We start from the raw sequence: 26,091 nt of genomic DNA, 5'->3' as shown, positions 1-26,091 counted from the left end.
TAACTACAAAAGCACAAAATGGGATATTTTAAGAAGATATTACTATAGTTTAGCTATAGCTTGCTGCAGATATTAATGAAGCTCTGGCTTGTATTATGTGTAGTAGTTCATTAACCATTAAAATTCTTTGAGTTTCCTTGTAATTTGTTAGATGTTTCAGATCCTATCCCAACTGTACAAAGAGTTAGTTTTATTGTGATTGTCTCTATTCCTCCAGCACACACTCACAGAGATATTTCCTGGTGAAAGCTGAAAGTTTTCTTCTGATGATTGGCGAGCTGGTGTGTTGCTCTGTGCCTTCTCAAGCAAAGCTAGAACTGTATTTAGTGGAAGCAGGAAAAGAGGTCTTACCACTTTTAGACAACCCTGGTTAAATACGATATGTGGATGGGTGTTTGTATGCTCTACCGTTATTCTACATCTGGCTGGGAGGAGAGCTCTCATATCATCTGTGCTCTTGTGAACCACTCCATCAGTTGCTGTGGTTTCAAAAAGGCAGGGTTGTAACCCTATACCAGTAAGTAAAGGATGATGTTTAGATTTATAGTACTTGTAAAATGATGATATTCTGTATGAAACTGTTATTTTTCTCTAGTCCGCACGTGCATTAAGGGTTAGAACTGGCTGTTGGATGAGAACTGAGCAACAGTTCCCTGGAGAGGCAATGGTGAAAATGGTTCTTGGGAACTGACGTTGCTGGGTGGAATAGAGTTACAGTCAGCATTAAGGGTTGTGTTGGGGAGTAGTGGAGAATAATTGCTGATGACTGATAGGAGTCAGACTCTGGGCTTTGGAAAAATAAATTGCACGTGGTGTTTAAAAGGAACATTTCCTTCTCATTAGAGGGAAAAATGATCTATCGTTTTTGTGAGGTGCTGCTTCTGGTTGTTTATTCTGTCTTCAGAGTGTAAATCCCTGCTTTGGTAATGACATTAGTCTTTTGAATCGAGGAGACGTTCAGCACTTGAATCCTATACATTGGTTTAATTTTGGAGTATGGGTGCCTGCCAGCAAAGATTCCACATCCTCAACACAATCTTTTAAAAAAGAGAATTGCTAACCCCCAAAATTTTGAGATTGTTTTTGTTATCTGAGATTTTAAAAGCATTCGGTGGGCTTAATGCTTTAAATTTCATTTATGCTTTTATTGTGCTTTCAAGCTGAAATATGTGTTTTTAAAGAAAAGCTTAAATTATCACCTGCTCTAACATTGTCTTTCCTAGACACACTAATGAGTGAACCACCAAAAAAATTTCCTGATAAAATAGTGAGAATTTATGTCACTTCCACTCCAAGATGAACCATGACAAAATAGAGTAGATTTGACTGTGGCAGTACAGCTGGATGTTTTCCTCAAATAATTGCTTCCATTCAGGTCCTGGATTGACAATGGTGATTTCACATCCCAGAATCTGAGGATGAAGAAAGGAGTGGCAAGTGTCTTTGGTCATCTTTGATAACACCCTGCCTTATCTTTGTTTGGAGTGGACACTTGTAAGGCTGTAGCTTATATTCCAGATAATAATGCAGAGAAATATACTCGATGAGGAGTGATAAAATAATTTGATAATGCCTTTGATCATCTCAGTTTCTTGACTGTCATATTCTGTGATTTATGAGTAGCTGATTGGTGATCTGCTGTATCATTTTACTAAACTAAACTAGTTTCTTGCAGCCATCCAAAAGAGATTTTTTCATGCTTGCCAGGAAAGAGTCAATGAGCTCTGTAAGCTATTTCTCGTGTACTTATGAAGTGCTTCTTACCTTGGTGTACAAGTGCCACTGAAGTCTGCAAATACCTGCCATTGTCTACATGTTTATGCATTTCATTCAGTAAAGAGAATCCCAGTAGTTCTCTCCATGGTACCACATGTAGTGGTACAAAAGGTCACTTATTACTGAAAATTCAGCAAGGATGCTGAAAACAATTCAGATTTTGGGTTACTGAACCATGAATCAATGGGTAAAGAAATGCCAACACGTTCAAAAGAACTACCAATGAATGTAGAGCAAATTTGGCGCACTTAAAGAGGAAAAAAAAAAAAAAAGAACATTAATTCTCCACAGCCACTTTGTTTTGCTCTGAAGAACATCATGTTATCCCTGATCATGCCTATGCCTAATCCAGTATCTTCTCTCTGACAGTGGTCAGTGCCAGATGTTTCAGACGTGCTTTGTTTATTAGTAGCCACTCACCATCAAAGCATTCAATCCCTTCAATATCTTGAGCTTGAATGAACTCAAGTTATTTTGAGATTGCTGATGGAAGACGAGAGGAAGGAGTTGTTTCAACAAGTGATCTACACTAATTGCAGGGGTTGAAACATTCACTGATCCTGGGAATTGGTAATAAGAAAGGCATGCTCTAAGATGGCTGTTCTGACAGAATAATTGAATATTCAGAGGAGCCAGTAGAGTCTTGACTGCACTTTGGTTTTATTTCTGAGGCTCCCTAACAGGTCAGCCTCAGGGAAAAGTCTTAATGCAAATGCACTGGAGTAACAGCGTGGAAAGTGGGGTTTAATGTCTTGTGTTACATGCTGGTTTTGTTTGTAGTTTGCTTTTCCTGATGTCCATCTTGTATGGTTGCTTTGCTTTTGAGGGAGGAGAGCTGATGTGACTCCAAGACTAAGTGTACAGCATCACACAGAACATGTATTCTACTGACTGGGAAAGGAGATACACTCCAGTAGTTCATTTTATCCCCTGAGTGCTCCTTGAACAAGTGAGATAAAGGCACTAAATTAAACAGTGCCGTTCCCTGATCTGATGCAGCCCTGTCACTTACTCTAATTATTGGGGCTGTGTCTCAGCCTTTTTCTTATAAGCAAATGCTGCCCTGGAGACTTGGAAATTAATATGTTGATTTGAGTAAACATCTATTTGGCACACACCTTGAGGCACTGTAGCAACAGAGCTGCTAAGTAAGAACTACAGACTAAAATTTAGAGAAATCAGAGAATCCAGCCCTCATAGGGGCAGCTTGAAAGCTGAAGCTAAATTACTGTTTGTTGGTTTTCTCTAAGACCAGTGATTATAGTTATTTTAGGCACCTTGAAATTTGTTCAGACCAGTATTCTTTCACACAACTCCTGAACTAGATTTCAGTGCTGGTATGGAAGAACTATTCCCAGTAAAAGCTCCGGATGAGGCCATACTGTTTTGGAGAGTAAGAAGTTGTTGCTGGTTATGGCTTTAGGGACAGAGAAAAGGCCCCAGGAGTATTTAGCTTAGTGGAGTAAATATACCCTACAGATGTGTCTACAGGGATTGTTATAGGTGTCATTGAAATGATTCTGGGCAAGCCACGTGAATTCTCTCCAACCGCATGAATTGTGCTTCCCTGTGTGCATTATCATGACTTGGAAGACAGGATGATGAATGTGAGGAAGCCATGCACCTTGCAGCGATGAAGGGTAACTGCATACCAAGCTGGCCCCTCAGTATAGCAAAGATGTTGAGAAGCTGGAGAGAGTCCCTTTGGCTGCCAAGAGGGCAAGGGTAGTGGAACATATGATAAATAATAAGAGAGTGAGGGAGCTGGTCTGTTAATCTAGGAGAAGTAAAGAATAAAGAGAGGGGGATATAATTACTGTTTTACACTACCTAACGGAATAGAGGAAATGGAACCAGTCTTTTCTCTGAAATGCACAATGAAAAAACCAGAGGGAGCAAACAAAAGTTGTAACATGGGACATTCCAATTGCACGTAATGAAAAAATTTTCAGTGTGAAAGTTGTTAAGTGTTGGCACCAGTTGTCCAGAGAGCTTGTGGAGGCCTCATCCTTGGAGATATTTAGAACTGGTCAAGGCCTTGGGAAAACTGTTTAAGTTGGCCCTTCTTTGAGCAGAATGTTGGACTAGATGACTTCAAGACGTACCGGCCTAAATTATTCTATGATTATCGGCCACTAAGAGAATAGTCACATTTTAGCCATTTGTCCAGGGATTACTTGCTTCTCTTAATTGTTTTGGCTTTTCTCTCTACTCCATCTCCTAAGAGGATTGCTGCTGGTAGACTTGTGTTGGTGGCCAGTAGTGGGAAAGGGACTTCCAAACTCATTACAGAGAGGAAGTCTGTGGTTTTAAATGGGTCGTGGCTGACCCTGATATGGGACATGCTGTAGAGTTCCCTGCAGATGTCTCTATATCAGCACCACAGTGGTTTCCCCTCATGCATGAGTGTGGCAAAATCAGGATTTGTTTGGCAGTTGCCATGGCAACCTGACTGCAATCAACCCTTTTAACTCAGTGTAACTTTACCGAGGCTTTGTCCCCATGCTTTATTCTTGTTAATGACTTTATTATTATGGATAACATCATCCTCTAACAAACAAGGAGAGATTTGGTTCTGCATACTGTTTTCCTTCTAAAAAGACTGAAACTTTGTAGAACTGGAGAGAAAGCAAAGCTTTTGCGTCAAGGCTTAGAGCAGAAGGTGCAACCAGAAGAATTAAAATGGTATATTGTGAAGGGAGACCAAAGATATGACTGGTGTGCCATGATGGAATAGGACCTCACACGACCAACTGTAACCCCAACTTTCCCCTTAGTGGCTCTGTGTCTGGGCCTTTCTTGCCCATGATCACAGGAAAAGTGAGGTTGGAAGGGATTTCAGTTCTCTAGTCTAACATCCTGCCCAAAACAGGGTCAACTAGAAGGTCGGACCAGGTTGCTCAGGGCTTTATCCAGTAAGGTGTTGAAAACCTCCAAGGATGTAGACTGCACAACTTCTCTGGGAAACCTGTTCCACTGCTTGACTGCCCTGGCAATGAAAATGTTGCTCCATATACCTGGTCTGAAACTCTCTTGTTTCATCTTGTGCCATCTCTTATTCTTCTACCATGCACCACTGTGAAGAACCTGGCTCCATATCCTTGATGACCTCCCTGTAACTGTCTCTTCTCCAGCTGAACAAACCACTTCTTACAGGGCAAGTGCTCCAGCTCTCAACTATCTTGGTGGCCCTCTGTTGAACTCCCTCCAGTTTATTGAAGTCTGTCTTGTATTGGGGAGCCAAAAATTGCATGTGGTATCTAGATGTGGTCTGAATGATGAGTCTGGCTCTGTTGCATTTCCTGTAAACTTGACAGATATAGCAACATAAATAAGTGGTATAATGGGACTAAGAGTTTGGAGCACCCGAATATTGCTTCCACTAAGGATATATAACATGGCTGAAGGCCAAATCACCAAGCCTCACCCCCTGCCATGTTATTGTCTCTCTCTTTTGCACGTGTGTGAGTTGAGTAATAAAATCTGCACCCCTCATTGCTTGTTTTTTGTGTGTTTTTTAGACTGCACTGCTGTAGATCACCTAAATATTAACTACCTTTCACTAATGATGGTTTTTGTAATGGTTTTTGCAGGTTACATATCACAAGTACTAAAGAATTACACTGACCATGCCTGCGATGGAGAATATGTCTCCCTGAGATGTCCTCACAGAACCACCATCAGCATCCAGTCTTCTTTTTATGGCCGTATTGTACCAAGCCATCAGATGTGTCCTTCTCGCTATCCCCACTCCTATGCAACTTTAATTAAAGAAGATGTTGCCTGTTCAGTTGGCACTTCCCTTCAGGTATTGCACGTGAAACTGGAACGGTTCATTTTGGATTTCATCTTTCCTTGGCCAGGCAGCAGTTGGCTGTGCTGGTGCTGCATAGACCTGTATTAAGCAGCGCTACCCAGCATGGGAGCACTGACATCTCACAGCAGCTTAGCGGATAATTAATCTTTGTAGTTTAGATAGGACTGAACCAGACTTTGCTAATGAATTTCTTAATTTTGCTGTAACTCTAGTCAGTAACAGTTCAGGAATGTGGTTGGAACAGAATTGCACTGCAAGACCACATTATGTTTGCCTGGGTTTGAAGATTTTTTTTCAATAGTTTTCCTTCCCAATGTTTAGCTTTTTCAACGCATTCAGAAGTTCCTGTCATGTTGTTTTTACTTCAGAACTGATCCTCTTTCGAGAGGCTTTTACTTTGGTAACTTAAAACCCAGATAGAATCCTTGGCTTTACATTTTCTGACTTGTTTGGCTTTTAGGCCACTGTAAGTGATCATAGATCATAGATTCATAGAATAGTTTGGGTTGGAAGGGACCTTTAAAGTCATCTAGTCCAACCCCCCTGCAACGAGCAGGGACATCTTCAACTAGATCAGGTTGCTCAAAGCCTTGTCCAACCTGATCTTGAAGGTTTCCAGGGATGGGACATCTACCACCATACATCACTTAAGCTTGTAATCTCCCAAGCATCAGTAGTTAATCTGCTCTGTCCTTTTGTGGAGGGAATGTTGACTATATGTATCCTCCCAAGTGCACATGTGATGTGAGCAAAACAAAGGATTATTTGGAAGGTGCCAGTGTTACTCAACTGTCAGTAGGAACAACTAAAATTAGAAACATGAGTTGGCTGATGTTGAGATGAGTGGAATGGATGTTGAAATAAGAACAAGTCTTTCCAAGTGCAGGATTTGGGACTGTAAAGACTTGGGCAAAGATCTCAAAGATCTCAGTGTGTTTATTGCTATGAATCAATAATATCTCATAGTAGAAATTTATAGCTGTACTAGATTAATGAACCTACAGGACTAGTGAATAATTTGGCTAAAGGGCAGAGTTTCCCACATCACTTCTCACTCTTGCATCCGGGGTTTTTAAGAGGAATTTACAGCATATTTTTTTTTGAAGTTGATACGAGTGCTTTGGCTTCCAAATATCAGTGGTAAATTCTCAAGAAATTGCACAGAGTTGGTGTTTGCCTGTAGTGTAACCCTTAAGCTGACAGATTTGCAGTTGTCCTCATAATATTTCCACTGCACAACAAATGGCTGAGTTGTAGTATGGGAGGACATGGTCCTTATCAGTGGAAGGTTTTCCCAGATACGATAATGAAAGTTCATAATACGATTATTTTTTAGGGTGGGAGAACATGAACTGAAGACTTTGGCAGAGGCTAGCCTTCCCTTTCTTTCTTTTATTTATTTACTGCAAAATTTACTTGAAACATTTCATTTACCAGCGTGATTGATAGCTATGTGCTTAGCCTCGTCCCTTGCCAGTGAGTGGCCCGCTTATGGCATCTGGAAGAACATGAGAACAAGGAACATGTAACCTTTGGCTTTCCACACCATGGTTTTATGTGCAGGAGGGATTTAAAAGAGGTCCTTACCTCCCTGGCTTAGCTCCTTATGTCCTCAGAGCTGGTCCCCATTAGCTTTGCCTCCAACAGTTATAGTGCTTGTAATTGCAGCTCCGCTATTTATCAGAGTGAGAATTGTGTTCCTGTAGGCAGTCTTGTGGCAGATCTGTTGTACAGTAAGTTTGTTACATGACTGAGACCATAACATTCCTATTCACTCATTTTGGGGGATGCAGATGTGCTAGGGAAGTAGCTGACATTCTCTGTTTAGCCACAAATTTCTTGAAGGTCCTAGAGCAAGTTCCTGAGTCTATTTGGAGAAGATCCATAGTGCCTCTTTGGTGCCCCCAAATCTGTCTTTGATACCTCAGGGTGCTGTGCTTGGCCAGGGTAAGATGAGTCTGAATGCCAGAGATTAATCTTGTCTTCTTTCTCAATCCTGGAGGGAGTGAGGCCTCTCTGAAGGGTAACCCAGAAACTCCACAAGCTGAATGGCAAGCTGCCTGCAGCTCGCTGGTAGGAAATTCATGTATGTAGGAAAACTGGAAAGCTGTAGACAAGAAAATTGCGTGTGTTTTTGTGGTTTTGAAACTCAGCTATATGGCTGCTATAGGCAGGACCAATTGTGTGCATGTTCGATTGTCAGTAATTTAAAAAGTCAGCCAAACCAAAACCTTCAAAATTAAGTATATAAAATCACTGTTTCTAATCAAACCCATGACTACATAATTTTTCTGTTTCTCTGCAGAGCAGCCTGGAGGGATTGTAAGGGGCAGTTATTAATAATACTATAGTATTAATAATACTATTCCTTGCAAACACTACCTGGAGTAACAGTAAATTTCCATTTAGAAGCTCTCTCCCCTGTAAACGTCCAGTTCCGACATTGTTTCTGTGTTAAAGGGGAAAAGAAAGGGCTGATTACACTGAGACAACCACTGCTAATCCAGCCTTATGTGGTTGGCTGCCAGGATCCCTTGCTTTAGTCACTTGTTTTTGTTTGAAATGAAACGCAGACCACTTGGGAGACCGTGTCCGAGGCATTAAGGCAGTGACCCCAAACTACACGTTTCTGTTATTCTAACACCGTAATGTCAGATTCAGTGGGAGATTTCCAAATGCACAAAGAATGTGGACGTTCAGACTGGGATTTCAGTTTTGATGGGGTTGGTCTCCTGTTAACTTCCAGATCAAGTCACATGAACGTGGAGAGATCAGAACAACAAAATAAAGTTGTGTTGAAAGCCAGACATTATTTCCTTTTAAAACAGCTCCCTCTGCTCCCCCCATTCCACTCAGTTTAACAGGGGAGCCCAGAGTTAGCACAAGTCACATGAGATATACAGCAGGATGGAAAGAGAGATTTGAGCTGTATTTGTAAAGCATCTATGAGATATTTTGAGGATGGAATTGTAGAAAATTTCCACTCATCCTTTAATAATAAAAGCTAATTTGGGGTACTAGCGCTGTTAATTAACAGTCTGGCCTAGTATTGGCTCTTCTGTACTTTCCTTGTGGAGTCTTGCAGAGGGTATTCTTGACTGTGAAGTAAGAGAGAGCAATGTCCTTTTCCCAGCCAGGAGGGATGGATGAAAGACCGAGAAGAGGAACATCTGGAGCCTTGGTGGCTCTGGTAAAAGGCACCCGTGCAGTGCAAACTGTCCTGCCTTAGCAGAGGAGGAACTTTATGGTGGCTGAACCATCGCTTTCTTTGCTTGGACCAAAATCTATTCCTCTTTCACCTAGAAAAGTAAATTCTTGAATATTAAGGGTCATTTAGGCATATCAAAGTCATGCCACTGAAAATGGTTGGCAGTAGGTAAGAGGGTTTTTATCCACACTGCATAATTTATGCAGAGAAATAAGTTGTATGCTCACTAGAAAGTCTGTATCGTTAAAGCAGGATCATGCAACGATGTTAGTTCAGGTGCTGAAGAGCAGAGCTGTTAGCACGGTCCTGTGTGGGTGTCTTTGTGATGACCTGTAACTCCCATGTACCTTTACCCCTTTGGAGCAATTGTGCAGGTGCAGTTGGTCTGAGCATGCAACCTAACAAGTTTAAGAGCTCGAAGAGGTAGGTAGGTCTGTGCATTGTGCTTTTACAGTGGAGTTTTTCTCTTGCTCTGTCCCATGTCACCCAGATAGGGTTGGTCAAGCCCGTTGTTAATCTGCCCAATGTCTGATTTTTTTAGTGTGAGAGTATGGAGAAGAAGCTAAATTACATTGCTGCACAGCAGGGGGTGACACGGGAACATAGAATCATAGCATTGCTGAGGTTGGAAGGGACCTTTAAGATCATCAAGTCCAACCATTAACCTACCCTGAGAAAACCACCTCTAAACCATGTCCCCAAGTACCACATCTACCCTTTTTTTAAACACCTCCAGGGATGGCAAATCCACCACCTCCCTGGGCAGCCTATTCCAATGTTTAATAACCCTTTCAGTGAAAGAATTTTTCCTAATATCCAATCTAAACCTCCCCTGACATAACTTGAACGCATTTGCTCTCGTCCTATCACTTGTCACCAGGGAGAAGATGTCAGTCCCCACCTCCCTACACCCTCGTTTCAGGTAGTTGTAGAGAGTGATAAGGTCTCCCCTCAGCCTCCTCTTCCCCAGGCTAAACAACCCCAGTTCCCTCAGTCATTCCTCATAAGACTTGTGAGACATCTAGAGACGCCTTTCACTCCAGGGAGATTTGCTAGGGACCATCCTCATCTGCTTTAGCCTTCCCCTTCTGCTGTGGTTCTCTCCCCTCTCACACTACTGCATACATTTGCATTTTTCCTGCCATGGGGACATCTCCTGAGATCCTGCCTCTGGGGAAATAAGGAAGCTGATAAACAGATACAGCAGCAGTGTATGCTTATTCAAATGAACACATAAATGTTGGCACAGACGACAAAGGAGAAAGAGGAGTGATAAGTGTTCTGCATTGCCTAATGATAAGTGCCTACCGATAAGTGAATCCAGAACCTAGTCACTCCTAGCCAAGCTCACGATGCACAACTTGTGCCTGCAAAAATGCATGTAGGCACATTTATATTTACCGGAAGCTGCTCAGCTGAAGAGGAGGAGGTTTGGAGTAGCTTGCTTATACAGCTTTCTGCTGTCGCTTATTCCTGGATCAGTATTCCTGATGTCACTTGTTTTCCGCAATAAACTACTCAAGGTCTCTATGGGAGAATGTTTAATGGTTGGCTTAAAATTATTGCGTATTACCAGAAAACTAGATTACACTCTACAGCGGATTATCTGCAATATTGGTAAACTGACAGAAAAGTAAAACCACAGCTTATTTAGAAGGAAAACAGAAAGTCCTGGAGCAAATCTTATTTAGAAGGAAAATAGAAAGCCCTGGAGAGGAGGCACTTATCCGTAGTGTTTCTGCTCCCGGGTATTTATCAAAGACATTGCAGGCTAACTTCTGGCTTCATGTATGCACGTACTGAAATCAGCAGGAAACTGCACTTCAGAGGGCAATGTTTTACCGTGTGATTTGTTTCCCAGAGAGAAGCTGTGCTTAGAAGGTGCTCTGGAGCTGTCATGCCTCTCCTTGGAAAGATTACCCGGTCTGGGGAGGGAGCCTAGGCATGGCCTGTGGCCTGGGTCCCTTTCAACGCTCTCCGGGACAACCAGACCTTGGTGACAAGAATCACTAGAGCTGCTGATGTGGTATTTCCTTTTGTCCTTTAAGCAAGATACTGGACACCTTTGCGGCCACCCTCTCCCGCTGTCCCTCCAGCAGCGTGTGAGGCAGTGGTACAAAAGGCAGCAGATTCCTTGCATGCTAACCACAGGATTCCCTGAGCCCTTCTTCCCCCTTTTCATTTGCAGCTACTAGGGAGGTTTCTGTGCTAGTAAGCAAAGGGGAGGTGACCTCTTTGGTGAAAGATGAGCTCAACTTTCCAGTAGCTGCATGACTCTCAAAGCATGGGCCAGTTGATCACAAAATGAGGGGGCTGGAAGGTGTGTGTGCACGTGTGTTACAGTTTCTTTTGTTTTCCCCAAGTCTTCTGGATTAACAGCGTGGGAGAGTAAAACACAGAGTAGAAGAAAATGATCTAACTGCTCTAGCTTTCTTGGTAGGCCAAGGACAGCAGCTCCTGCCATGCCCAGTCACGGGATGTTGATGCAACAGTGATGCAACAGTGGCCTCAACAGGAGTGAAGGTCCCGCTGTATGGGCACTGTATAAACTTATCAATAAATGCTCTGTTCTCATTACTCTGAGTGTCTATAGATGATGATGGTTAAGGGGAAAGAGGGAGGAAAATGATAGGAAGAATAATGGTCAGCAGTGCCACTGGGAGGAGAACCCACTATTTATCATACTGCATATTAAAAGATCTCCACAGCTTACAGGCAGCTTGAACAAGGAAAGTTTGAGTCACAGAAATGTCAGTGAATTAAAGAGCAGTTTGGGCAACTCTTCATCAGACTATATTAATTACTTTGCAGAGGATGGTGAGCAGTGAGCTCGGGGTCAAGAAGAGGTTACTGCAGTGCCCAAGTTGCTCTTAAAAATCACAGAACCAGCGCAGCTTCATTCATGAATCTTGCCCAGGCTGAAATATAACTCTCTGGCAAGCAGCTTCCCCAGCTAATTATTTGCAAGTAGAAGAACTGCTTGATGCAGAGGTCATAGATAATCTCTAAATTGCCGTATCTTTGAAATCTTTGGCTTGACTGAAATAGCTCTTCAGAGCAGTTTGATTGTGTACCACAGAAGAAGAGACACTGGAGGCAGAGGTGGCTGTTGCAGCCTGTCTGCCTGATGAGGCAGGACTGCTCCCCAGGGTCTAAGCCTCCTAATGCCTTGTTTACTCTAAATTTAAACTTTCCAAGTCATGGGGCTTCCATCATTGCCACTAAGACCCTGCTTGACAGTGTAATGGTCTGCTTTCAATGATTTTTTTTTTTTTCTCCACTTTGTGTTTTAAGCTTTCCCTTTCTTTAATCCCATGACTTTTGGTTATGCATCCTTTTGTATTTCTTAAGCTTAGACCTCCTCTCCCTTTGAAGTTGACCCCGCATACAGATTAAGTTTCCCACTGTTAGGAAATGTGGGTAATGGTTAATTAGGTGATATTTGTAATGCAGCTTTTATTGGGTCCTTCTATTTGCTGAGCATGTTCCTGCGCTTTGTGAATCGCTGTCTCTGGGCTCTTTCAAGGCTGTGCCAGAGGAGCTCTGGTGAATCTTGCTGTCCTGTTTTAACATCCCAGCCCACTGCTGCCTGCCCTACTGCCCTGCTGGCGCTGACTACTCCCGTAGCAGAGCCGGTGAAAGGGAACGTGTGCCCGGTTTTCAGCTCTTTATTTCACAGTCGGGTGTGTTAATGTGAGTCACCAAACGTGTGGGCATAGTTCCCTCATGCTGACTCTGCTGTGAGTGTTGCAAGGTCCATGAGAGAGTGATAAGGGATAGTTAGTAGAGTACTCAAACCTGCCATACATCAGTCAGGATTCAGGGCCTTTCACCTCTTCTTCATGTGGTGTACAAATTGAATGCGATAATTTGGGCAAAACTGAATTGCTTTCTAGTCGAGCAGGCAGGAAAGTTTGCCTGATGAAGCCATAGACAGGTAACCATCAACAAGTATTTCGCTTCCTCATGTAGTCTGTCCTTTCCTGTTGCTGATCCTTGGAAAATCCTCTTGGTCCATGGGCTTCAGTAATTTGCCTGAGTGAATAGAGATGGATGCGCAATATTCAGATAATTGGAAAAAGGATTAGTTTGCAGCTGAAAATTACTAAGTTTACAGTGTGTTTTACAGTAATACCAACATTCAGGGGTATATAAAACAGTATCAAAACTCAAATGAAACATGACATGAAGCCATTATGAATGCATTGCGCTGTGTGGCTTTGTAGGGAGAAGTCATGCTGCCTTGTTTGTTTAATTCTTCTTGTTGCAAAACTCATGGAGGCTCACCAAATATAAGTGTTGGTGTAACTTCATCATAATGGCTATATCTGGACTGAATTTGACCTAAAAATGCTTGATCATATTTTTTAAAATTACTGGTGTCTTCTTGTGTAAAATTCTGAGTACAAATCTCTGCCCATCTTCATTTAACTGCACACAGCTCTGATCCATTCATGCAGTTTGCTCTCTGAGTTATTCTCAGCAACATACAATTTGGGCAATTATTTAGTGGGGTTCCTCTGTCTAATTTCATGCCTGACTGACATGCCCTGCAGTCATCCTTATGTTCCTTTGATGATGGAGGCTGTACAGAGAGCAGCAAAATCCTAGTTCCCATTGAGTTTCACCGTTGGCTTCTACGGGTCCAAAGTTTCACCCTAAGTATGTTGAATCTATGAACTACTACAAGGGACTAGGAACTGAGATAAGTTTAATTGCCTTGGGTGTTAAGCTCAGTTGTGGTTTATTTTAAGTGTGCAGGGGAAGCGCTTCTTCAAGAGTGATTTGAAGAGACAGAATAAAAATGAGTGCACTCTTGGGAATGGCTGCGGACAGCCTTCTTGCAGAGCTCCAGTTCCAGATTTAAAAGGCTGTTATCTAATGAGCACAAGCAATTACTTAGCTAATGAGCACAACAAAATGAGCACGAGAAATGTGTTTCATCTGCAATGCCCACTAGAAAGACATGGTTTTGAGCTTGAGGCTGCCCTTGCTTTAAGAGCTGGGTCACCGCAGTGAGATTAATCCAGGGCATAAATCACTGGGGTTAGATTAGTGTTTGTTTTACTTGAATTCACATTTCTTGCTCGCTTATCTGCTCTAAATCTTGCAGCTTTTTAGCTCAATCGTGAACCAGAGAATGGAATGGGTTTAAACAGCCGCAATTTCCCTCCTGAGCACTGGCTGTCAGCCCTCAGGCTTGATTTACCACTAGAATGCAATTATAAAATGGCACAATGCAATTAATGTGTCTTCCCTCCCCTTTCATGCCAGACAGGAATTCCTCCTCCACCTTCTTCAGTTGGAGTGATTTTTATAATACAATCTAATCCAATGCAACTTTGTTTTGCATTAGTCAGGGGTCTACCAGATGGCAATGACATAAACAGCTGACTGTACGTCCCAGTTAGGGATGATTTGGCATGTCTACTACTATCTCTGTGCAAGTTCAGATTGTTCATGCGCCTCTTTTTGTTTGGTTTTGTGGTTGTGTTTTTTCCCCTTTACAGCTATCAGCGATAGCCAGAAAAACAAGGCAAATGTAGAATGAATTGCCTAAATTTTTCAAGCCATTAACCAAGAGCCATTTCCTCACTACCAAATAAACTCACAGCCTTTCTGGTGTCAATCTAGGTGATCATCTGCAAATACTTCAGAAACAACATCTGCCAGAGCTCTGACATTGCTAGAAGTTTGATTTTTGACAGTAAGACCAGAAAGCCAAGACCTTGGTTTGTAAGGGTCCCTGTAAACACCAGATACCCTGGACCTGCAGGGAGGAGTACTGGTAGTGGATCATCTTGTCACGCATGTTCTGCAGACTTGCTGTGTTGCACAGTGTTTAAGAAGGTGTTTAAGATGCCAGGTGAGGCACTGGAACAGGTTGCCCAGGGAAGCTGTGGAAGCTCCATCCCTGAAGGTGTTCAAGGCCAGGTTGGATGGGGCTTTGGGCAACCTGGTCTAGTGGGAGGTGCCCCCATGGCAGGGGGGTTGGAATTAGATGATCTTCAAGGTCCCTTCCAACCTAAACCATTCTGTAATTCTGTGATTCTAAGATGATAGTATGTGGCCATACTGATGAAAGCAATGGGGAAGAAGATTTCTGTGTATGCAAGGACAGGTAAAAATTGTATGTACAAGTTTCTAAGTTAATGTTAGGGGTGGTGTAAAATCTTTGTCCTTTATTAATCAGGAACATGGCACAGTCAACCATTGCTAAATTTCATTGCATTTTTCCTGATGTATTTCACTGAGTATTGAACATAAATTTTTTTATTTTACTCTTTATGGATATATTTCATTATGCCTAAGACTTCACTCAGTCAGCAGGGAATCTGAAATCTTAATGATTTTTTATATTTTCAGGAAAATTGTTGCCCGTCAGGGGAGGCACATTAGAATCATGTGAATGAAAAGGAAATATTGATTTCTCTTCCCCCATGAAATAAGTTCTCAGAGTCATGGCTATTATCAAATTAAATTGAAACTGTAGCTAAACACTAAATCCAATTAGTAAAAGGCATATTCAGCCTCAAGAGCGCTTCCCATTTTCTATGGTCTCACAGTGGCCTAGATGACTTTTGCTCCTTAATTTAGGTTCAGACTTCTCCCTAGGGCTCTTTGTTACTTTGCATACTGCAGGAAGTAAACGCAGGAGGTTTCACTTATGTGGCATACATGGAGAAAGCAAGGGCTGCCAAAAGTTAGAGCAAAACAAGACAAAGTGGCAATATGTGAAAGCTGCCCATGTTCTTCATTCTCTGAGGTCGGCAAGTGGTTGCCTTCGCTTCTGGTGCTGAGCCTCGGACGAGAACTGAGGTTTTCAAAGAGGCTTCTTGTTGGCCTAACTCACTCTCTGCTGAAACCCAGGGTGGTTTTCCCACTGGTTTTAATAGCACCCATTACGCAATGCTGAAGGCTTTTGAAAATCCCATCTATCAGCTATGAACGGGTCTGTTGACCAAAAACCCAAGTTTGCTGCCTTTGAGGGGAGAAAGCTTCCCTTGTGGGTCTTTCCCTTTCTTCCATATTCTTAGCACTGATTGGGTGTAAACGCAGCCGTGGCTGCCCAGTACCAGCAAATCCTTTCAGGTCTGCAGTGATTCGGGGAGGATTTGTATGTGAGGCACTGAAGAGTTGTTCCAGTTGTTCTTTGCCTTTTGAGATCAAAAGAGGTATCTGTGTAGAGACCTCGCTTAAATTCCTTTGCAACTCGTTGGATTTTGCGTTGAATTAAATTTCACATGCTGAGTGAGCAGTGAACCCTTCTGAGCCTAGAGGAAAGAATATGCTGTTTCTATGCGTTTTAATGTGATGGCCAAGTTTGGGCTAACGTTCCCAGGGACCTCCTTCAATGTTCACCTTTCAGCCTTTCCATCCTAAGCCCTGTATTTTGAAATGAGATGCCTGCATTTTATTACCTTTGTAAGTGGAAAACAGCAGCATATGTTCTCTGCTCCCTAGGAAAGGCCTGAACCATCTTGGTTTGAACTTTAAAATAAAGGTCAGACTTGAGGCAGGCACGAATTCTTGCATGTGTTAGCCCAAAAGGTGAAAGCTTTAGGAAGTTATGAGCAACTGCAAATGAGGCAGTTTCAAATTGCACTTGAAATTGGAGCAGCTGTTGTTCCTGTTGTTCAGAGGGTGACATTCAGAGTTATAATGCTAAAGAATATATACATTGTCTTCAGGGAGAACTCAAAAATAGAATAGTCACTGAGGCAGGGAGAAAATTGGTTTAGGTGGCGTGTGGTAGAGAAGGAACAGCCTTTATGTTAATGGCACAGGGATAAGATTGTGGGAAAGCCCAAATATCGAGGTGGGTGTAAGAAAAGGGAACAGGGAGAAGACAAAAGAGACCGGGGGAGTCTAGGGGAATTTCTGAGAAAGGATTTTCCAGTGCCTCCTTGCAAGTGAAAATTAATTGTTTTGGGACTGGAATTCACAGCTCTGTATTGCGGGGACTTAGTGAGGCTGGTGGATTACCTCGCACTGTGGTCTCAAAATGCTCTGACAGGTTCATGTGTGTCAGGCAAACATTATGGTAATTTTAGCGCTCTAGGGGCTCCACAGCAGCACATAAATACCACCTAAGCCATCCAGCTGAATTTAAAACTTAATTACTGCCCCACTTAATAATATTCTCTCCCCCCACTACTGCTTTAGAGGATCACAGGGTTAAAAGAAATCATTAATCTTCCTTAATGAAGCTATTTTCTAGCAGGAGACAGAATGTCTTGCCCCTGTGGATTCTGAGATGGAGTTTTTATGAGTGTTATGAATGGGGAAGTGGGGAGCGAGCGTTACAGGAAAGGCAGTGCAGAAAAGGGGACAGGACCCAAAATGCCGGCGGTGGGAAGACCCTCTGACTCGCAGGCCCTTGCTGAGCATAGCTAAAAGGAACGCGATAGTCATGGGGGAAGAGGAGTGAGCCCTATTAAAAACTGACTAAGTTGGCTGTACAACAGTTTTCCCACCGCAGTTACTAATTATTGGAATACCCACAATTGCCAAAGTTTTTATATAGCCGAGGCAAGAGCTCTCTTGAATGCTGCGGTTGAAATTGTGCATCTCCAGAGGAATCTAAAGCAGAACGGTGGTGGCAGAGTTTGGGTCTCTGCTTTTAACTGTCAGGGTTGATCCCTGTCCTCAAAGCTGCTTTTTCTGGGATAGTACTACCTTATACTACAATTAAATTGCGTGCAAATGTTTCAAAATCTCTGTGATTGTCCCAGTGCAAATCCCTGCTTTTGCACGCATGAAAGGGAAAGGCATCACGCTCCCTCAACCAGTGTGAGTTTTAGTCCTCTCCTAGCCCATGGCTCCTGCGGTACCAGTTACATTAAGCACAGTTGCCTGCCTCATGCCGGGGGACAGATGCGGAAGCGAGGACGGCCTTGCTGTTCTCCAGCTTGTCTCCGTGTGATGATCCCTTTGGTGGAGATACTGATGTGCTTTTGTTTCTCTGTTTCTTGTGCTTGTCTGCGTGCATCCCTGGCTGCAGAAGATGCTGGACGAGTGCCAGGACAAGCGGAGCTGCCAGTTTCTCGTCAATAGCCGGCTCTTCGGTGCAGATCCGTGCCCTGGAACCGGCAAATACCTCATCGTGTGGTACAAGTGCAGGCCAAGTAAGTATCTCGCTATCAAATCTCTTTGCTCTGGCGAGACCAAAGCATTTTCGTACTTAATAGTCGCCAGAGAGGCCTCCTAGAACTTTTTGTTCCCTTCCACCTTTATTTTTGGTGTAACATAACCCCCTGGGTGTGCAGCGTTTCCCCTCTCCCCCTTGCTTGCTGCCTTGCTGGGATGCTGCTGCTCCGGCTCCTTCCTCCTTGCTGGCAGCCCCAGTTGCAGATTGTTTTTGCAGGTGCCAGCGAAAGCCTTTGCCAACGCTGAGCTCACGCTGCCGGCGGTGGGTGGGCTGCTCCCGCTCCCGTCTGCAGCCGCCCTCCTGTCCCGGTGGGCTACTGGGACTTGACCCCTCTCCGCCTGCCTCTCCAGAGGGAGTGGGAGCTTTTTGCGTGGGCAAAGACTTCAGGCCTGGGTGCCTAAGGCAGGCACCGAAGATGGTGGTGCAACGGGAAGCTCACCTGCCCACGCCATGCCACAAACCAGCTCTTAATTGCTCCCAGATCAGGCTGGGAAACCTTAATCTATGTTTTGCGTGATCTCATTAGCTGTGTTTAAATTAAATGGGACTGGCGCCTGGAAACTGGGAGTGCAATCATGTGTGTTGCGGAGGAGGCAGCCTGGTGCGGCTTTGGCCCAGGACAACCAGCACCCTCTTGGCCAATTCCTGGCCCCACTGGGGAAGTTAGCCCAGCCTGGGCACTGTTTTCCATCAGCACTTTGGAAGCAGAGATATTGCTTAGGAGACGGATAGGGTTTGATGGCAGCCAAACGACGCCAACCGATTTCAGCCAGAGAACAGGCCCTGACTCTATTTGAGTTAGTAGTCTGGACATGGCATGTCACACCAGCCTCATCCCAAGCTTTTTTAGATGACATAACTAACATGGTTCCAGCATCACGTCAGCATTTTTGAGGAATAAATTAAAAAAAAAAAAAGTTTGCACAGGGAATTAAAACATACATGATTTCAGAAAAGGTTTGAAACAAAAGCAGAAACATTCAGACTGTCAGCACCACAGTCTTTTTGCACGCAGAGACCTGTGCTAATGAACTGAAGGGATCTGGCAAGATCTGTGAGGAATTCAAATGAAAAGCAGGTAATGAAGCACCTGCATTTGTTGTGGGGTTTTCATGAGTGATTGGAACATCCCTTGTTGGGTGAGAAATGCATCCCTGAGAGAAGGGTGATTAGCAGGGTGTTCTGACAAGTCCTCCTGAACCTGTAGGTTTTGTATCAAAGCTCGCTTGAGAAATCTGACTACTGAGGCCTCTGCTGAACTTCTGAAGGTACTTCAGGATCCCATCTGTGCATAAATATTTATGGCTTGGCATTCTTTGCTAATTACAGATATGCTAGAAAAGAAGGAGTTTGCGTGTGTGCTGGGTAAGTGATTTTCCTGAAAGAGAGCAGGGGAAGTTGCTTGAAAACATTTCCCCAAGACATTTTTCAGGTAGCTCCAATTTTGCAGGGTGAAACAGGGTAACCTGACACAAATTATTGTTTCTTAGTCACTGGGCAAACTTTTAATCAGAACCCGTTGGATTAATAACAAGGTTTGAAATATGTGAGGATTAGCTTTGCCCAGAGACTCCAGGACACGGTCAACCTTTCCTTGATGATTCAAGACATCAGTTTTCAGTCTCACAAGCTGAATCTTGTGCTTGTGTGAGTTTGGTAATCGTGCCTTTTCACCTTGCTGTAGGGAGAAGGTTAATGAAGGGACTGAAGAAAGGGATCCACAGAATGATAAGTACAGGACCATGAAAAATTTTGGTGGGCTTTTGGGGTTATTGAGTATTTGTGTATTGTTTATGAGCTGTAAGTAAATCCAGTGCAAGGCCTTCATGTTTAAGAGTTGGCCCCAAAAGCTGTGGTCCTATGAAGTATTGATCTGCTGAAGAAAGACTGAGCACACGAATTGTAACCAAAAAACACCAGAGAGTCTTGTCCACAGCTCACTGTCTGGCGCATGCTTCAATCCATAACTTCATCAGAAGACAAATGCAATTTTTTAGGCTATGTTTCTGTTCCTGAATTTGCCCTTCTTAACAGTAGACACTACAGAAGTACTTTAATAAGAAGCTATTTAAGGTCTGAATTGTCCTCTAGAGACATCTATTTCTTTCCTTTGCCTCTTGAGGGAGCCTGATCTGACCATGCTACTGAAGTAGGTGCCTTGGTTTTGTGCTTGCCTATGTAGAACGAACGGGAGCTTTCCTGTATACAGGTATGAGGGGTGCTTTGGAAAGTGGCCTGCAGAGCTTGGACATGACATCTTTAACAAAAAATAAGAATGCCCAAGTCCTCCCATTCTCAGAGTCACACTGGAACCTCAAAAGGCCCCTGAATAGAGGTAGTTATCTAAAAAGAAAGACTTCCTTGAAAGAAAGCAAAACTGAAGGTAGTGGCATTTACTTGTACCTTTGCTGAAGAATAACTAGATGGTGCAGTCATCCCCTCCAGCCACTGTCACTGCAGTTATGCCTCTCTGACATTATGTTGCATTTGAAATCTAGTGGTTTCGATGCTCACTGGCTGTATGGGGTTCACTCACAAGGCAAGGTGCTATTTTGGATTCTCATGGGCAGAATTTTAAGGAGATGGAGGACAGTAAAACACGCGGAAACTGAAAGCCCCAGATCTTCCAAATGGTGGGGCTCCGGGGAACTGGGCGATCGGGGCAATCTCTGCTGCACTAACCGCTCTGAAATTGCTTTTGCTGGAAGGAGGGAAGCTCAGGCAGAGGTTTGATGCTGAAGCATTATGGTTCACCTCCTCTAGAAATTCAAGGAAATATTTCAGAGAAGTGCTTGCTTAACTAGAAGCAGTGAGAAATTCAATGGCCTGTGTGTTTTTTGAGAAGTCTCGTGCTAATCATGGTCTCCTCTGATCCAATGACTGGATCTGGGGTCTAGTGGACACTCATCTGCATGTACAGGATTCAGATGTGTGCATGAGACTGCTTTTACATGTCAGGTGTTTGGCAGTGCTGTGTATTCTCTGTGCCTGTAAATAAATAAATACACTATGTGTGTGTATACTTTAAATTTGAAGGTACACAATGTTTAGGAAGATCAGAAATAATCAATAAAATGCTCTATTCTGTCTCAGTTTGGGGTAAGTGAGACTTACTTATTGCTGCTATGTGATTTGAAGGCCAAGGTTCATCAAAGTGTATAGGGGTTTAGCATTTATTTTCTTTTCCCATTGCACGTGGGCCTTATTTTCTAATGTGCGCTGCCCTTTGGGAAGATGTTCAAAAGCATGGTACAGGTCTCGGCAGAGCACAGCTGTGATTTGGGTTTCTAAGCTTGGAGGTGCCTTTGCAAATCATCCTACTGTCGACAGCCTCAGTCGAGAGCACCCAGAGAGTCCCCGCAGGTCAAGGCTGGGACATGTTGCTGTAGGTGAAACCTGGAGTTGTCCTCTGCTAGTGCAGGTGTAGCCTGGCATTTAGCACTGTCTGGGGATGGTTTCCAGTGGGAAGCTTGGATACAGCCACCTTGTTTTAGAGGCTAAAAAAAAAATGATGAGAATGGCTGCGGGCTGTCCCATGCCAGTTGGCCTGAGTGCCAGAGAACCGGCACATTTAATTTATTGGGGCCAATGTAGCCTGAGATCTACCTCCAAAGCGCACTCAAGCCTAGGATCAAGCCCTGAACATACAGAGGACTTCAATCTCCGGGGTACCTTTCACGATCATTAAAAATTGCGCACAAATCCAATTATTTCTCAGGTAACACGCTGATTTGATTTAGACCCATTAAGTATAATTACCGGGTAGGCTGCAGGAACATATAATTAGAAGGAATTGACATACTATTTAATTGGTCTAACATGAATTCCCTCTAACTGAAATCTGGATTCACCAATATTATTCAAAGAATTTGGTGTTTGTTCATCCCCCTCACTTCAAAGACAGAGAACCATGTAAGATCGTGCGTTATTGTAAGCTAGGAAATATTTGCGCTGTGTGCCAGACTTTCTGGAGGGGTTGCGTGGTCTAATCCTGACTGGGAACAGGATCTGTGGGGCTGCCCAAGTCATGCTGAAGAAATAACTTCACCTTTCTGCACCCCAGCAATACCATTGCAGCCCATTTTACCAGGTTTGCTTGCTGCTCTGGGCTATTGTACAAGCCGGGATCGATTTGCCCCTGCACAGCATTTGTTTGCCCACTGTGGCTTCTTGGTTGTTTGGTTATTTTTTTGGCTTTGTTATTTCAAAAGTGCTAATGCTGCTGAACCAAATGGGGACATAAGTGCCTGCCTGTCTCTGCAAAGGGATTACTTAGGATGAGATGTGTTGTCTGAGTGGCTGTTTGCTGGCAGTGCTGTCGAGAAGGGAGAGGGCTCCTGCCTTGTTTGTGTGGCTTCCTCCATGAATCCCCCACGTAGTGCCTTTCTCTTGTCTCCTCCTCTGCCATTGCCACACTGTCCTGGAGGCACCGTCCCCTTCTCAGCTCTGAATAGCCTGAGCTGCAGCCACCTGTAGTGCTGTAATGATATTGTCGCTCTTTCCTATTAGACAGTTGCTACTTTAGCTTATGACTTCAGGGACTCTGGCAGAGATAATCTCTATCCAGTGGTTTGGGTTTTTTTCATTTTTATTATTTTTATTTAATTTTAGAATGCTGTGTGGAGCAGCTGGATGTGATAATTGGAGGCTGGTGGGTGTGAAGCCTCCCAGCGATGTAGCGAAGTGTAAATCCAAAGTTTGCTGCTCTCCCTTCTATTCACAAATGTAAGCCTAAAACCTTTGAAGTTTCAGAAAGCCTGGATTGTGACCTGGGCTCCAACTGCAGCTCAAATCCCTCTGTAACAATACAAAAACATATTTGTGAAAGACATCAAGGTTCTGAGAAATTCATCTGGGAAGGAAACTTGCGTTTCTTGGCAAAGGGTGAAGTGCCAAAAGTTTGTGTGGGGGCAGGGGGAGGAAAGGGGGTGGGGGAGGTCGCTTTGTTCTAGTTCAGAACGTGTAGCTTTGATTTATGGGAAAACTTTTGTGCTGAGAATCGACCTGGACACATATTTTGAAGAGAGCAGGCAGTAATTTTCTCCAGAATAGATTTAACTCTAATCTAAGAGGCCCAGTTAATTCTTGTGAAATGTCAATGACTTTTTTTTTTTCAAACATGGGAATGCCCGTCCTGATGTCCTTGCCAAAATCTTATTCAGATAACTTTATTTTTCTCAACAGCCCTGGGCAGTTTGAAGTAGAAAGCAACTGAATTTTAAAACCAGTTAGGAATTAATTCCAATTAGATCATCTTCTGATATAAATGTCATCTTCAAGTTTGCACTCTATCATATAGTGATGGAGTTGCCATGCTGTGTCCCCGCAGTGTTTGCCTTTTGGTAAGGAGGTGTGATTTTTTTTGTCAGTGGTACTTCCAGATCCATACAAACAGCAGAAAGCCATTACTTGTGGCAGAGCTTTTCCAGCAATCAAGGAATTGTGAAGAGTCCTTCTTTGTATTGGTGGTTCCCAGTTGCTAGTGAATATGAAGCTGCCTCATGTCTCTTGGGGGCTTGGTCTGGTCTGCTCATCAGATTTCAATCACATTAGCTGAAATGTATGGAAAGGACATTTTGGAAGGACCACCTAGGCTTGCAGTGATAGCACCTTGTTCATCTTTTAATTTTCCTACAATCCATTCCTTTAATAATGAATCTAGTGTAAGCTTTGCCATTGACTTTGCTGGGCTGAGGATTACACCTTTTCTGTTTAAACTCAGTGACGGTGGCGTGCAAAGCCTGGTCTCATCCCACATCCTCCGGGCTTTCCCTCCCTAGGAAAAATTTGCAAAACGCTGTAAGGAAGAGCAAAGAGCTGTGGAAAGAGCAGAGGTTTTGTAGACATTTCAGAGGAGAGCAAAGAGGGACCTAAATGTATTCCTGGTCCCTTTAACGCCGGTGATTGATTTTAGTGCTGGGGTGGATTTGTAATTCAGTAGTTATCAACCCTTTCAGAAAAGCATTAATCTCCTTCATAAGACAGGTTTATTGGTGGCAGGAGAAGTTCACTGTATTGTTCGTTGCATTGCTTTTTGGTGGGCCAGGCTTTCCAAAGCCGCACGATGGAGTGAGGACTGCTTAATGGGCACGTCCTCATGGCCCATCCACCGAGGCAGCAGAATAAGCCTTTTCCCTCCTGCATTCATCAGCTTGCTCTTGCTTATCTGTATTATTTCAAAACTGTTAAGGTGGTGCAGGGGGTGGAAATTTATAAGGGCAATAAAACCACAGGCAGCAAACGCTGTGGCGATGAAAAGGTATAAATAAAGGAATGCTATAAATAACAGAGGACAGATCCATCAGCCTGCGATTGGGGTCAGAGAAACTTTAATGCTAGCGATTAATATTGTTTTAAGCTGTTGATGCACAGAGATTTTCAGGCGCTGTCAAATAGCCCTATCTCTGTAGCACGCTAATCGCTTGGCTGTCAGGGACGGGATTAAGAAGAACGTGTGATTTCATTGTCAGTGAATGCAGAGATTATTGTCAGCCCTTGCCCCCATGGAGAAGGAAACTGCTGCTGACCCGGGAGGGTTAAAAAAAAATAAAATAAAAAAATCCCAGTTTTCTTTCAAACCTTGTCAGTCTGCCCTGACTGACATAAAAAGGAGAACTGGGAGCCAACGAAGACCAGGGTGATGCTTCCTGCAGATGTGGGTGGAAAGATTCCCTTTGCTGGATCGGATGTGAACCACTAAAAACCACAAATTCTCAAATCTGCCTGAATTGTATAAATCATAGAGCTGCGATTTTTGTCCATCCCCTTTATCCATTGACATTTAAGTTTTCTATGGGGTCCTATGAAAAAAAACAAGGGTGAAAACCCCTTTTAAGCCACAGATTTTCAGTGAAGGACAAGAAAGGGATATACCGCAATCTGTCTGTGCTGGGACAGGTGAGTCAGTAGCATTGCCAGAAGGAGCTGGGAGCCTTTGCCCTTAGGTACAACAAGTTTCAGGAGATCCAGCCCATCCTTAGGCACTGTGGGCACCTGTGATACTTTTCTGTGCTGATGCTGGAGGCTGCCTTGTGCACGGTGCTTCAGGTGTCATGACTGGCTTTGGCTGTTGCCAGAGACAAAGTGATCTGGATGCCTTCTCCCCAGGAGAGCAACGGGGTGTCCTTGGGACAATTAACCAGAATAAACACAAGGAAACCATTTTTTTCAAGACCAAACCCAGAAATCTAAATCTCAACACAGTCCAACTGTGAAAGAGGTTTGCAAGCTCTGAATGATAGATTTCAAGGTTTTCTGGCATACTGGTGAAGAACTGTGAGAAGAGCATATCCCAGAAACAATATGCTCATAAACCAAATTGAGATGCTGCAAAGGTTTACTTTTGTGAAAGATTGTATCTGTTATATTGAATCCACAGTTAAACCATGCATGAAGGCTTCACAGAGCGGTAAGCAGGACAGAGAGGCAAATTTGTACAGTACTTCTGCAGGGGGTACTGTATATGGACCTATTCAAGACAGAAAATACAGATCAATTGCTCTCCTCAAATAAATTTCTCTTTGAAGAAATGCAGAGAAGAGGAAATCTTCTCCGGGGTAGAGGCATGGTAATGAACTCTTTCCAATGCTGTGGATTCCTTCAACGTTTTTTCAATGTCAGTCCTACATTTGGTTTTCAAATTAATTATACATTTTTAAAACAGGTATCTCCTGATATTTTCAGCTTTTCATCATACTAACGGTGCATCAAGCTCTTCTTGGTTACACACTTATTTTTATGACTACTTAAAAGGCACTGGAGGTTGTCACCTAATTGTGTGTCTGGGAACCGGGACTTCTAAAGCATCTGTGATGAATTTGGGAGATTTGGTAGTTGTATTTCTCCCAGCTACATTCTCGGGCAAAGCCATTGAGGGAATACTGTGTGTTTAATTATTTAGGACAGCAGTGAACTAGCTTTTAATCTAGTAGGCCTCATTTGCCCATATTTTATGCTCTAGGAAACCCCATGAATTATATGTAAAAGTATCAATCAGGTATCCTTTTCATGTTCCTTTGTCAGAATTATTATTGCTTATTTTAACATTTGGAGAAGACCATTTTAATGATATAAGACTAAATTCTTCCTTTCAGTTATTTTGATAATAACTTTAAAAGCATTACCCCAGATTTACACCAT

At 43.2% G+C, this 26,091-nt stretch overlaps 1 protein-coding gene across 1 annotated transcript in view; it reads left to right on the top strand.

The window, feature by feature from the left end:
* LOC104286681 (protein eva-1 homolog C-like) overlaps positions 1-26,091 on the top strand; it is a 216,205-nt gene that overhangs the window by 55,344 nt on the left and 134,770 nt on the right. The window contains exons 2-3 of the mRNA XM_009885299.1: positions 5,370-5,584; positions 17,806-17,929. Coding sequence (XP_009883601.1) covers positions 5,370-5,584; positions 17,806-17,929 — 339 coding nt within the window. The remainder of the gene's footprint in view (positions 1-5,369; positions 5,585-17,805; positions 17,930-26,091) is intronic.

This window comes from Charadrius vociferus, unplaced genomic scaffold (genome assembly GCF_000708025.1).
Source record: "Charadrius vociferus isolate BGI_N301 unplaced genomic scaffold, ASM70802v2 scaffold173, whole genome shotgun sequence".
Taxonomy (NCBI): Eukaryota; Metazoa; Chordata; class Aves; order Charadriiformes; family Charadriidae; genus Charadrius; species Charadrius vociferus.
This window is presented reverse-complemented; position numbering and strand designations above follow the sequence as displayed.